Below are 14,257 nucleotides of genomic sequence, written 5' to 3'. Positions count from 1 at the left end.
CTGCTGCTGTAGCTGAAAAACAGTATGGACAGCCTTTGAGCCAGGAATTTCTGCTTCAGTTACAAAGAGTAATCTAACCTTTTAGATTCAAGAAAGCCACAACTTGTAAGCTAAGTCCTGTTTGTCCTGTGTTCAAAATGTATCTCCCATCAACCACATGGTCTTTAAATAGTGCCATGGAAAAACTTGTAGTGTATTTAAGTTTACACCCTTGAGCTGAGTTCTTGTGAATAGGTGTTGGGACACAGTTCAAACCCAGAATCTGTTATCTTGTATTGTTTGTTAATTGAGGGATCAATGAAAATGTAAACTTTACAAGTGCTTTTATAAGATTTTCATGTAGTTGTTGAGCCTACAGTTTGCACAATACAGTAGAAACTCCATGACTGATAAGAGAAACATTTAAAGTAAGCATTGGAACATTCTCCATTGGAGTTGAATTTCAGTTTTGTACTTAGAAACGTATCTTATCTCAAGTTAGCATTACTCAGCTCTGCATCTGTCCAAAGGGCAGCTGGGATGCCTGCTCTAATGATCCAATGTGTGAAATGCAGGCAAGCAGCCAGCAGACTTTAATATTAACCTATGCAAAGTGTTTGGAAGTGCTGAGTGGGCAGTATCCAACCCCCCAAGCCCACATGCCGTATCAAATCTGCTAACATCACTTCTTTTCAGACACCGGCATTGTGATAAGTAAGACTCTCTTCTGGCTGTGAAATGCTGCTGTTGTTGCTTCTTCATTCACAGACTGTGGAAGATCCAAGTGTAATTTATACTTTGCAGGGCATTCAATCAATACATCATCCTAAAATCGAAAAAGAATTTTCTTTGTAAATGAAGTACATACATGTGATTGCTACAGGTGAGGCGTGCCAGATGGACATAGGGCTGTCTGAAGGGCAGCCAGAGTTGAGTGTCATTCATGACAAACTTACCTCAGAAACGCTTAGGTCACACTCAGAGACACAGTGTACCTCTGGCAATTCAACTTTCAGTTCAATCTTCAGAGGCTTCTCATTCATATCCTTTATGATGGTGACTTCATAGGCTGGGGTGCACAATTCCTCTGGCTGCTCTGTAGTGGAAATCTCTTCAATGAGGCATGTTTTAGAGGGCACCGTGTTCTCCATTAGCAAAGTAAGGTCACTGCTATCTTCCTTTGTTATGATGTTTCTCAGTTGGTCAAGTGTCACTTCTTTCCAAGGTGATTTTTAGACATGGGAATTTAAAAAATACTTTAATGGATCACATAGCTATAGAAGTATCAGTTATATGTTCTACAGTGAGGGGGGGAAAGTATTTGATCCCCTGCTAAATTTGCCCGTTTGCCCTCTGACGAAGAAATGACCGGTACATAATTTTAATGGTAGGTTTATTGTAGCTGCGAGAGACAGAATAACAACAGGAAAACTCCCAGAAACCCAGAAGACAAAAGTCAGAGACTGATGTGCATTATACTGAGTGAAATAAGTATTTGATCTCTCTTTTTTACAATTGATAAAATATTTCAGGTCCTACTGTTCATCTTAAATTCATAAAACAATATACTGAGGCATGCTGAAACCAAGCACGCTTCTGCAAGCGCCTCTTAATGTGGGTTATAACTTGCCTCCTAAAGAGTGGTGTGAGAAGTTTCATCATACCCCATCATGTTTCACTCCTGGTAATGACTTGGGAGGGTACTTACCTTTCTGCAAGGTCTTCTGGGACAAAGCCACTGGTGCTTGCTCTCTCCTTAAGCTCTGTCTCATCCTTGCCAGGCTTCCCTTCAGTTTAAATTTTGTTATAGTATAGGAGTTTGACAGAATGATGTTATATTGCTCCTCAGTATACTTAAGTGATAGACGTATCAATTGGTCCTTCATTTTTGGGTCATCCTTACCCTTCTCGATAACAGATTGGTTGTATGCAATATCAAGGACAGTATAAAACTCTAGAAGAAAAAAAGTCTAATTATTGTTTTATCATATACATTATATTGTAGAAGACAATGGGGGTATATACATGGTTATAAAATTGTGGGTTTTTTTTTTAAAAAAAACCAGTTGTTAAATTGTGAGATTACACTTAATTTTGCTCTTTTGGCTGTTACTTTCCTACTCTTTCAGCTAAGGCTTATTGGTTTATAATGTACATTCCTGTCATTTTCACCCCACCCATTTGGAGAGAGAAAATGGGCTGGGATATAAGGGGCTAAAATAGACCTATAGAAATGAGCACTGTTCTACACAGCAAGCTAAACCTTCTGCAAGGAGCAAAGCTGACCTGATTTCTCAGATATCTCCTCCATTTTGCCAGCCCTCAATGGCACTGGGTCAGATGGCGATTGGGGTGCTGGAACCTGATTCCACCTGCAGAGGTTAACGAACAATGATTTTTCAGTAGGCTCCTGGAAAAAGAATCCAAAACCAGTTGATTAATAAAGGAGGATGGTTTATTACTACATCATGCAGGCATGAACTAGAATAGGAACACGGTCAAACTCTGGTTTGCATTCTCTGGTATTTCTGGTCTTGGATACGGTCCAGCATTTTTGGATTAACTGAAAAGATAATTGCACCTGTTACCTTCCATCCATCTTGTTTTCTATTCTAAATAAATAAGAAATAAATAGGGAGAAGCAATAGAACAAATATAGAATGCAAATCAAGTGCACACATGCCTATTGTATCTGCCTGGCTAGTTGAGTAAAGGTTTGGTGAAAATGGAGGCACATTTTGATGTCTGAGCTTCCTTCTTGCTGTGCAGGTGTCTTGCAACATACCAAGATGCAGGTCTTCAGGCACATGTATGGTTCTGCAGGAGCATAATGTTGCTTTGCGTCTTTGAGTTGCTGCTGCATGAACTGGTGGTAACTTTCAGGATTGCTCTCAGCCAAGTCATCAAGCATCGTCCAGAGTTGGTTCGCTTTTGCCAGCATATCCTCAGAGTTACAAAGAGCCTCCATGATTGTCTCTTCAACAGTGGGCGGCTGCAGCAAAACAAGAAGAGAGTCAGAGAAGACTGTGGGAAGAGAACTGTGAAGTTTAGCAAGTGCTTCCAGGGCCTCTTTTGTCTTGCGGTAAAATCTATACAGGGAGAAATTCATTGTGGCTGTCCTTGGAGAGTTCCTAAAACTCCCTCTTTCAACACTAGCCTCCATTCCTTCTCTAAAAAAACTGGGAAAATCAATGAGCTAGTCCTACAGGACTTGCCTTGCTGGCTTGTGTGGTGGCAGGATCTCTTACTCCAACACAGGGCTCTCCAGAGATTTGGGGTTACAGGAAGGCTGGGGCAGATGGGATTTGTAATCCAAGGCATCAGGAAAACACTAACTTGGGGAAAGCAACTTTAAAACAGTTGCTTGGCAGGCATGAATGCAACAGGTGCAGCTTTTCCAAACCAATGTGATTAACAAAGCTGCGCCTGTTTAAAGATGATGTGACAAAGTAGCTAAAAAGGGAAGTTCCAAGTTTAGATATTCTATGCTACGCGCTTCCTAAGACTGCAATCCTATCCGAACATGCCTTGGAATCAAACCCCATCAAACACAGTAGAACATCTGAGTAAACATTCATGGGATTGTTCTGTAAATGGCTTTAAGCAAACCTGTTCTCTCTCTGCACCCCCTGTCATAAGGGGTAATTATACTAGCCTACTTTGTAGGACTGTTTTATTTTATATACCTTTGCAGGGCAAGTTCCAAAATGTAAAGCAATAAAAACTCAGTAGTAAAATCTGCAAAGCTAAAAACTGCACCCAAAACCATTTCATTAAATATAAGAGTGACTGAGATAGCGCCCATGAGGCCTCGATCCAGTATACACCTACCAAATTCAATCTGATTTGCTTCTGAATAGACATGCCCAGGATAGAAACTTCGAAAAGCAGTACAAAAAGGCTAAGACTTCCACTTACCCTGGGGAATAAATATTACAGAACACAACGGAACATTTTCCTGAGCAGACATGCAAATGATTGCTCTCATAAGGCTGCAATCCTATATCCAACCACCTGAGAATTCAATTTAAATCGGGCACTGACTTCACAGCAGAACATACACAGGATTGGGCTATAAATATTGATGGCTGCCTGTTTCAGGTGCCAAGCACGCACTTGTTTCCCCGCTACCCAGGAGAAAAACGAGCGAGCGGCCCTGATTCGTGGCCGTGACTACTCAAGAGTAAATCCCGCTGACTTAATAAACGGGGCTTACTTGCAAGCCGAAGAATCTTACACGTGTAAAAAAAGGGATGTCAGAAAAATATCAACAACTATAAAAGAGCTAATAATGTACAAATCATTTTGGGTGTTGCTTTTTTGTGCGCTGAGATTCCCTTGCGGAGGCCACGAGCAACCTACCCAGTCGATCCGCGCGCGCCCGCGAGGACCCAAGCCGTCTCCCTAGCAACCGCCGGAAGGAGAAAGGGGCGTCCGCCGGAAGCGGAAGCGAGGCGTCCTCTCCCTCTCTTCCCCCGGCTCTTCTCGCCCCACGCCTTCCGGGTTCCGAGGCCTGACGAATCATCAGCTCGGGAGTCTGCCGCTTGCGTGGTCGAGGTCCCCGGAAGGAAACTGGGGGAAAGAAAGGAATAAATAAGCGGTTTCCTTAGGAGGGAAAGCTCGGGACACGGGTGGTGAAGGAACGTGTGAATGGGTGCTCGGCTGTGACTCGTGGACTGGCAAGGCTCGCTAACTAGGTGAGGGGGGTGCTCGCTCTATTCTATTCCCGTCCAGGTCTCTCGGGGCGGGGGGGGGGCATTCGTGACTCCCTCCACCCCTCCGCTCATCCTATTTTGTCCTCACAACAACCCCGTGAGGTAGGCCAGGTTCCGACACGATGCCTGGCCCAATATGAGCTTCGTGCTGCCTGAGCGGGAATTTGAACCCGGGCCTGTTGAATGACGCCTGGGCTGGGCGGCGCGCCGTGCCCGCCTTGCAAGCGCCCAATAGCAAAGCTGGGGAAGCAGCGATCACTTGGAAGAAAATCGCAGCAGCTCCCCCCCTCAGGATCAGATCCTTCTTTGGGCTAGTTAGTTGATCTGTAATAATCACTAATCTGAAATAATGATGGTCCATTCCTTTTGTAGTTGCAAATCATGGGTGAAAAATCTCTGCAGCTGTTAAGAAACTTGGGTGCTGTTTTTGGCATGGGCTGGGGAACTGGCGGGGCCTCCAAAACTTCTTAATATTCATAAGAACATAAGGGGATCCTGTTGTCATAGTGACCAACCCAATGGGAAGCCCGAAAGCAGTATATAGCCGTAAAAGCACTTGTCTCACTTGTGAATCCTAGCAGCTGCTATTCAGATACACTATATGTTTATCATGACTGGTAGGCATTATTTGTATTTTGATGCTTCATAAATTTGTCCGATTCCTCTTTATCCAAGTTGATGGCCATTGTGTCTCTCGAGGCAGTAAATTTCCTGGTTTAATTATGTGCTGTGTATAAAATTATTTATTCTGTCCTGAATAATCTAATATTGAGCTTGAGCAGCGGTCAAGGATAATGGGAGCTGTTCTGCATTTCTGATTTATGGGTATGACTCTAGAATTGGGTAAATGATTTGCACCAAGTTGTCTGGAATACCCAAGAGCATTTCAGAGGACAGAAGTGCTCCCAAAGCATGTGAGGAGAGTGGTCAACCCCAGTGGTCCCTTGCTAAAAAAAAAATGCCATGCAATGGATTGAAAGAACCAGCTTCATAACCCTTGCTCTTATTTGCATTTTGTTATCAAATGCACAATTTATTCTAAATATATAGCCACCCTTCTCTCCACCCCCTATCTCCAAACTGCTAGCTGTTGCATTTGACACAAGTAGGTTCCCGGGAGCTTGAGAATTTACATTGGTATAAGGAGTTCCTAGGGAAGAGAAATATGTCTTTATCTGGAATCTGCTGGATTGATTGCTTCTGTCGACAGGTGTCTTTTGTACAGGTACTGTAACGAGCTGGGATTACAGGCAAGACCTCTCCCTTACAGCAGGTGCTTCTAATCTCAGTTCGTTACATACAGTGAAGATACCAGGTAGCCTGACATCTGACTGGTTGATAGGGGATCAAATACTTATTTCACTTATAATTCACATCAATCTCTGACTTTTGTCTTCTGGGGGGTTTTCCTGTTGTTATTCTGTCTCTCACAGCTACAATAAACCTACTATTAAAATTATGGACTGGTCATTTCTTCGTCAGAGGACAAATGGGCAGATTTAGCAGGGGATCAAATACTTCCCCCCCTCACTGTAAATGCATGGATTTTATGTGGGTGAAATGTAGCCTCTTGTACAAAATTGACAGTCACATTCATTGCTTTGCTCATCTTTGCCTCTGACCTGGTCCAGGACTGGGATGAGGCCTCCAGAAGGTTCTGCATAAGGGGAAAAAGCCTCCCTGCATTCACTCTTAACGGCATCAGCAGTTACCATGTCTGGGATAAGGCTCTGTTATAAACAGCCACTGAGGATGTTTTCAGAGTTTCAAGAAGGTATATTATATACTTGTCGTTTATTGCTTATGCTGTGTTTTGTTTATTGTTTGCTTTTAAGGTTAAAGGATGTCCCGTGTCCCCTTGGGGAAAGTCCTCCTGCGAAATGTCATCCGTCACACTGATGCACATAACAAGGTACTGAGAAGTGTGTTTTGTAGCCCAAAACATCTCTTGGGATGTAGGATATAGCCTAGCTCCATCTTTGAGGGTGGAGGGAGTGCTGGTGTCAGATTCCCCCTCCATTTCACTGCAGCAGCTTCTGTGGCCCTGGTCCAACTGATGTCAGAGCTCCAACTCTCAGTAGGATCCATGGCCTTCAGAAAGGATATGTAGGCTTCGCAGTCCCTGAAGTGCCACTAAAAACAGCAATTAAACTATGCTAGCCCTAGAAACTGTGCTAGTCCTGTGAGACCTGTGGGTACAGGGCAGTATACAAATTTAAATAACAACAACAGACACAGCTCTATCTCATTTTTCCTCCGGGTATTTCTGGGGGGAGAGGGGACAGAAAAAGCTGGCATTGGGGTACAAGACTGCTCCTCTGACCTGACAATAAGAGCCTAGTTGGGGGGGGGGGTGATTGCTGGTAGTTCCTCCTCCTACCAATGGGGTCATTCCTGTAGAAATGCAGCAATTTGGTGGGTACTTTCTTAAACTGATATATTTCTTTATGTACCTCAGATTCAAGAAGAGTCGGAAATGTGGAAAATTCGGGAAATGGAAAAGCAGAACAAAGACATTCAGTGGGGCAAGGAAAAGAGACTGCTTCCTGACTGTTCCAGGTGGGACTTGCATGTGTCAACAAGTGACATTTCTGCTTTGCAGTGCTGCCAGTGCTGCATCTGTTGCAGCAATCCTTCTCCACCACCAACTACTTTGTGGCTCCTTACCCTGATCAGAAGTCTGTGCTTGTTTCAGTCAAGGTTTGGGAGTCAGGAGAAGCTTATCTGCACCCTCCCCTTCGTGTCCCCCACCAACTGATGATATGGCAGGAAGGGAAAGGTCCGGCAGCCTGACCCCAGCAGAAGTATAGAGAAGGGAGGGACAGTGCTTCTCTTAAAACCAGAGCTTATAAAGCAGGAATGGGGTATTTCTGGCCCCTTTCAGATTGTTGTTGGATTGCCATTTCTATTGTCCCTTTCTATTGGCCTGGCTGCCTGGGACTGGTGAGAGATGGACTCTAACAACATCTGGAGAGCCACAGGTTCCCCATCTGTGATTGAAGGAGTTAGTGCCAAGGAAGGACAGCAGGGAAGTTCTATCTTAGCATAAATTGGCCAGTTTTAGAATCATAGTATTGTAGAGTTGGAAGGGACTCTGAGGATCATCTAATTCAACCCCCTGGAATGAAGAGCAGCTGTCTCATATGGGGATTGAACCTGCAACCTTGGCGTTATCAGCATCACACTCTAACCAACTGAGCTATCCTGCCAGGGAATATCCTTTATGAACTTCATATTAGGGAGACAGTGTACCATCTTTCTGTCAAGAATTCTCCTCATATCGCTCCAGAGCAGATTCTAACGTATAGTTAGCAGAGTAAAAACTTAAAACCTGTTGCAGGATTCCCCCCAAAATAGACCAGAAGCAATTACTGTATTTTTCGCTCTATAAGACACACTTTTACCCTCCTAAAAAGTAAGGGGAAATGTGTGTGCGTCTTATGGAGTGAGTGCAGGCTTTGTTGCTTTCGCTGAAGCCAGGAGAGCAAGAGGGATTGGTGTGCACTGATCCCTCTTGTTCTCCTGGCTTCGGTTTGCTGGAGAGGCACTGCGCAGCTTCAGCGAAGTGGGAGGAGAAACGGAGCCCCTTCCGTTTCTCCTCCACCTTTGCTGGAGAGGCACTGAGCAGAGAGGGGGAGAATATTTTTTTTCTTGTTCTCCTCCTCTAAAACTAGGTGCGTCTTATGGTCGGGTTGTCTTATAGAGCGAAAAATACGGTAATATTTCATCCAGCAGAGCTTTACTGCTACTGAAGGCAAATGAGCATAATGGTCAAAAATCCAATACATTTAGGATTGGCACTGTCCATAAGAAATTGAGTTGCAACAGACTTAACTTAAACTTACAATAACATAATAAGACAAAAACCTTAACACTAAGCATACTATATACAGAACACCACACCAGAAGGAAAGAGAGATAGAAAGTGAAGCCCAGGCTCCTTCTGGCCGCATTATTATAGTCAGCATGACCTTTACAGAAAGAGATAACAGAACCAGTTTAAGCCAGCTTCTCTGAAGGAATAATCCAAACATTATGAACTTTCTGCTTGTTTCTAGGCAGAATAGAAATTTATTTGTCAGCTAGAACTTCTAGCTTGCACCAGTTTGTATCACACAGAGAAGCTTCCAGAAGCATCTTGAATTAATTAGAATAGGAAAGATCTCTACACGTCAGGTCAATACTTTCTGTACCAAGAAATGCAAACTGACACTTTCTTTACTACAGCACTGTCTCCGGGAAACTTAGCACTAGTGGGACATTTCTCTCAATGCACGCTGACAAACCCAAACCCAACTAAGTGTTTATAGGGCAACCAGTCTAAGAAACTGAGGGGCTTACCATAGAATACATGATTTGCATGCAGCTTGTCTCTGGTTCAATCCCTGGCATCACCAGGTAGTGCTGGGGAAAAGTCCCCTATCTGAAACCCTGGAGAACTGCTCCCAGTCAAAGTAGACAATACTGAATTAGATGGACCAATGGGGTGAACTCGGTATCCCATATTGTTTGGGGAGCTCCTTCTGAAGGACCTTCTTTTTAGCCTTTTCATGACTTGCCTTTTTACCTTTCAAAATGTACAAAGCCTGCTGTCTTTCGTCTGCAGCAGCCGGATGCGTAGCGATGGGTTTGATGAAGAGACCCAGCAGGCCAATTGGAAGGCGAGGAACTTGGCTCCTGTGTCAGTAGAGATGGAAGACGACCTCCGGCATGCCCGCTACTGGAACAAGAAGCTCTACGAATGTGAAGCAAACATGCCAGACAGGTCTGAATGTTTACCGATGTCGTTGATAAGAAGTCCATTCGTGCATGTGGTGCTTTCCCAAGAAAAAAATGAGTTCAGGTGACAGACCTCTGCCCCCAAGGTATTTTGCTTTCTAGATTTTGTTTGGCAGGGGTGAGGCAAGGTTATGACATATTTTAGGCCTCTTGCCAATTGGGGGAATCCTAAAGTTGGAGGAATATCTTACAGTGACAATTTCTCTTCTCTTTTGAATCTGCAAAGCACATTGTAGATTGAGGCACTGCAGCACTAAAGGGTACAATTCCCTCCATCCAGTGGCCTGCAGCTGGAAGTGGTGCAGTCCAACAAAGGTTGCATCATGTGTCGCTTTGCTCTGTGGTTGCATAGCTTGTATGTTTGTGAACCTCTTAAGACAGCATGGTGTTCTCTTGCAGGTGGGGCCACAGTGGCTACAAGGAGCTGTATCCAGAAGAATTCGATACAGACAGGTAAAGCCAATAAGGTTGCTTGTAAAAAGGGTGGTGGGAAAGTATGTTTGACCTTTTTAGACCTTCACACTAATCTCTGGCTCAATGTTGCCTGTACAAACCTCAAATGCACATGCTCCTTCCTCCCCTCTAGCACAGGTAAGAGGATTTCAGAAATCTCTGCTTCTAAGACCGCAACCAGAATGAGGAGGAGTATCAGAAAGAATGGTTGAAATTTAATGACTATTTAGTTAAATATGTTAAGTTAAATTAATTGGAAATAGCTTGCAAGAACTAGATCAGCCTAGGATTTTATATAAGTTAAGTGATCAATTATTATGTTTAATTCTGAATCGGAAAAATAGAATGATGTTAAATGATTAAGTTAAGTTTATAAGAACTATGATCTGGAAAACCGTTAAATGGATATGCATTGAAACCCAACCAAGGGGAAGCCAGGAAGTCACTTAACAATGTTAATAAGTGTAATCTTAATAAGGTTATGATTTATGTTTGTTTGTTTGTTTATAATTTTGTGAAAATTAATTAAAAAATTGAAAAAGAAAAAAGAAATCTCTGCTTCTAAACTAAGCTGAACTCACATTACATCCAAACTTCAGAAAACTCTGGTTAAAGTCTGGTTTGTTCACACTATACAGGATGAAACCGTAGCGTGTGTTTGGGGCTGGTTCTCCCAAGTTTGGCTATAACAAGGAATTCTAGTTAGTTTCAACCGTTGGTGGTGGGGAACCTGTGTTGTTTGACTCCAATTTCCATAATCCCTGACAAATCAGCTCTGTAGACTGGGGCTGATGGGAGCTGGAGTCTTCTTCTCACTTTAAAAGCAGGTGCTGATTGACTTACGGCTGTTCTAGAGAAGGAGACATGGTGTGCGCATGAGCCTTGTGGACATGTTTTATTTTTTGTATAACTTTTTATTTTAAATAAAATGCAAAAATTAAACTGTGTCCAAACTGAGATGGTTCCTTATTTCCATTACAAAACAAGTAAGGTGTCTATTTTCAGTGTTATACCTCTTATTCCAGGTGAAATTTAGTTCCTGCAGGAATCTGTCTTAAACGCATGGACTTCTGTATCCCAGACTGTGTTCTATGCATGGGTAACCATACCCCACCCCAGTTAGCACACAGCCCTTGTGGAGGGTTGACCAAGGATGAAAAAGCATCCTTAGAGCAAAAAAGATTAAGCCACCTCCACTTTAGAACATTGTTGATTATTCTTCAATATCATGTCTTAAACTTTTGTCCTCTTGGCTGTGTTGCAGTGACCGAGAGCGAGATGAACAAAACTCTGTGAACGGAAAAAGGAAGTCTCAGCCCGGCACGCAGTCTTCCCTTGAGTTGCCCAAAAGGAAAAAAGCCAAAAAGTCACACAAGAAGAAGCGGAAAAAGAAATCTCATAAGAAGCGGAAGAAGAAGAAACAGGAGCAGCCAAGTGCCACGGCAGATTCTTCCCAGGAGTCTGACTCGTCGGAGAGAGGCGCTGGCAAGAGAAAGCGGAAGCGTCACAAAAAGGCCAAGAAGAGCTCTGCAAGGGCAGCCCCCTCTTCTTCCTCAGGGCAAGACAGTGACTCCAGCAAGGCCAGCAGCTGCCCCTCCAGCAGTTCTGAGGACAGTGAGCCAGATAAAAAGCAGGAGAAGCAGCCAAAGAAAAAGAGACGGAAACGCCACGTGTCTCTCTCAGAACGGTGTGCTGAAAGGGTGCAGGAGAAGCGCAGTAAGAGGAAGAACTGGAAAGTGGCTGCTGATGAGAATTCAGAGGACAGTTCTGATGAGGACTAGGGGAAAGGGACCAACACAGTCGGTGCTTTTCGCAGGGCAGGGGCACTGACGTTCTGGGAGATTGGTCTCCAAGTGCTGCCCCTTTGGAACAAAAGTAGTCTGGGCAAAAGCTCTATGATCTAGATGCCGCAAACCTCAGTTACTTGCAGGGGGCTTCTTTCAGTTTCATGTAGGTCAGAAACTGGTCAGGAAATGAGAAGCTCCCAGCCCAAGGCTTGTTTGTCCAGCCCAGGTTCAAACTTGAGTTTATTTGTGACAGCTACTATTGGAGTCTGCATAGAACAGAACTGAACTTGGGTACCCTTTGCCTTTTTTCAAAAACTAAAATCTATTTTTGATGGCCAATACCTAACATTTAATTGCAATAAACAATGAAGGAGATCAGAAGCTCCTCAGGTTGCCAGCCTGTGTTTTGCATGTACCCATCTTATTTGCAAGGTTGATCAGATGGTGGCATACAAGATGTGTCATCAGGTCCAAAGGCCAAGTGGAGAACAGCACAGGGCATGTGGCCACCCTAAGTTCAAATAGGATCTACTGGGGTTCAGAGACAACTATCCAAACACAAGCCACGGTGAGATTCAAAGTAAGCCACCTCTGCTGGCTGTTTTTTGGCCAAATGGAGGTTATAAGCACCCCACCCCCTGCAAGAGTATGCTTAATGCCATATCCTATTCCTTCTGGTAAACTGGTTGTCAACTTTGATGGTGTGTGTCCAAGCTGCCTGCTCTTTGGTTTTGCCAGCTCTTGCTGGAAAAATATATATCTCGCTACCAGTCAGGGAATGACAGAGCAGTTGGAGAGAGAGTTCCTGTTCTTTCTTAACAAGAGAAGTGGTTTCTCAGGTTGATGGGAGACCACCAGCATCTGAAGGATCAGAGATGTCCCATCCATGGTGTAACTAGTCAGATGCGGCTTGGCTTTCATGTAACTCCCTCCTCCAGATGGAGTTACATAAAAGACTCCTCCACATGCCTTCTATGATTGACAGGAGGCAGCAGAAGGGTTTCAGTAGTTTGCTGGAAGGCTGGCTTAGCTCATTCTACAGCTTAGGGGCTGCAAAGATGCACACTGAAGAAAGAACTTGGCAGTAGTTACCTCTGCCCTGCATCTTATGCTGTCAAGAGGTAGAGTCTACACCATAAACCAAACATTGATTCCCTCTTACCCAGACCCTGTAAGGAGGACTGGGGCTATACATTAGTGGCTTCTTCGCATCCTCACCAATTTCCCACTGAAATTCCCACCATGCCTCTGGGGAAACCATGACTATTAAAGTACCTATAAAACTACTAAGCTTGTAGTGTAGATAATTCATCATTCCCTCCTTTTTCTTAAAGTGGGCCATTGTAAACTCAAGACACACAGGATTAACAGGTTGGTTAGAGTAAAGGGTTTTGGACCTTTCCCCTCTTTCCTTATCCTTAATGGTCACATCTTATCTTCTCACAGTAACATCCTGCTGGAGCTGTTTTATCAGTCTCTTGACCTTCTCCCCTCTGCCTGGCCTCCCTGCACAAATACAATTGTCTGCCATCACCCCATATCTGGGAATAGTGAACAGAATGCCACATGGTTCTGTCCTACATTGTGGTACCAGTGCACAAAGCTTATTTTTTTGAAAGTAGTTCTAATGTGTTGCTATAAAAAGCAAAGCAACTCAAGTTATTTTGACAAAAACAACTATTTTTAATATGTGCAAGGTATCGGCATGAATAAATTCAGATGGTCCGCAATAACAAACGATGTTGGTTTCACCCAACGGCAGTCAAAATGAAGAGTCTTTATAATAGCATTTAAGATTTTATACACCATTGTGAACATGCACTGATTATTTTGGAGGTGGGGGAGATGAGACACTATTAGATCAGAAAGGCATTGTGAAAGGGGTGGGCTTCAACAATAAATCTGAAGAACAGCACACTCACTATAAATGGAATTCCAACTTCTAGAGGGAGGATGGCAGAGTGAAGGATCTATACCTGTTACTGGCCTTTAAGTGCAAACCAGGAAATCCTAAGTTACATTTGCAGAACTTGCAATCAGCACTCTGGCACAGATGTAGAAAGCTCTGTTTGAAAGCAGCTCTTTCCTCAAATGGCAGAACATGTGTTTTGCAGTGATAAAATATGCTGACCAGGTTCACAGGTATTCATTAAGAAATGTGCTTCGATACAAATTGGCATGCTCGGAGAATGAAACTGAAGCAGTATAAACTCCAAAATAGAGAATGGGAGGGCTGAATGGATTTTGACTGCAATCATTATCAGCAGCAGTAACTACTGTACAAATTAGTTTTGAGCCGGAAAGCAACTTTCTGTTCACATCAAATGGAGGAGGAAAGAGTACACAAGAGAGCCTACGTGAGCTATAAGATCCCTCAAAGAGGCTAATAAATGGGGACAAAAGAAGACAGCTCCTCCGGCAATGAGTTTACAATTGCTCCCCCCTCCCCATTTTTTCCTAAGATTTCCTGAAAACACTTCTACCTTTGAGAGAGAATTTTAAGAGCATGCTATTTAGTGTGAGGGTACATGTTATCCCTGTTAT

At 43.5% G+C, this 14,257-nt stretch overlaps 2 protein-coding genes across 6 annotated transcripts; one reads left to right on the top strand and one right to left on the bottom strand.

Moving 5' to 3' along the window:
* Positions 1–256: 256 nt before the first annotated feature.
* PIH1D2 (PIH1 domain containing 2) lies at positions 257–4,504 on the bottom strand (the record flags this gene model as incomplete). 5 transcript variants are annotated; one of them, XM_081172686.1, is made up of 6 exons in its annotated part: positions 257–805; positions 936–1,195; positions 1,688–1,933; positions 2,266–2,389; positions 2,765–3,003; positions 4,342–4,504. In XM_081172686.1, 6 exons carry the CDS (start codon positions 4,502–4,504, stop codon positions 662–664), a joined length of 1,176 nt encoding a protein of 391 aa, XP_081028812.1. In that variant the 3' UTR covers positions 257–661. The 5 variants fall into 5 exon arrangements, with proteins under 5 accessions (XP_081028812.1, XP_081028816.1, XP_081028815.1 ...); XM_081172690.1 differs by having other exon boundaries at positions 2,765–2,971; positions 4,342–4,416; XM_081172689.1 differs by lacking the exon at positions 4,342–4,504 and adding an exon at positions 4,196–4,330 and having other exon boundaries at positions 2,765–2,971.
* A 10-nt stretch (positions 4,505–4,514) lies between these two features.
* NKAPD1 (NKAP domain containing 1) lies at positions 4,515–11,959 on the top strand. Its single transcript, XM_081172731.1, has 6 exons — positions 4,515–4,676; positions 6,530–6,606; positions 7,153–7,253; positions 9,301–9,459; positions 9,873–9,926; positions 11,191–11,959. Exons 2-6 carry the CDS (start codon positions 6,538–6,540, stop codon positions 11,705–11,707), a joined length of 900 nt encoding a protein of 299 aa, XP_081028857.1. The 5' UTR covers positions 4,515–4,676; positions 6,530–6,537; the 3' UTR covers positions 11,708–11,959.
* Positions 11,960–14,257: the final 2,298 nt, after the last annotated feature.

This window comes from Podarcis bocagei (assembly GCF_964188305.1).
Source record: "Podarcis bocagei genome assembly, chromosome: 15".
NCBI lineage: Eukaryota > Metazoa > Chordata > Lepidosauria > Squamata > Lacertidae > Podarcis > Podarcis bocagei.
Note: the sequence above shows the minus strand (reverse complement) of the source record. Positions and strands in the feature narration are given on the sequence as shown.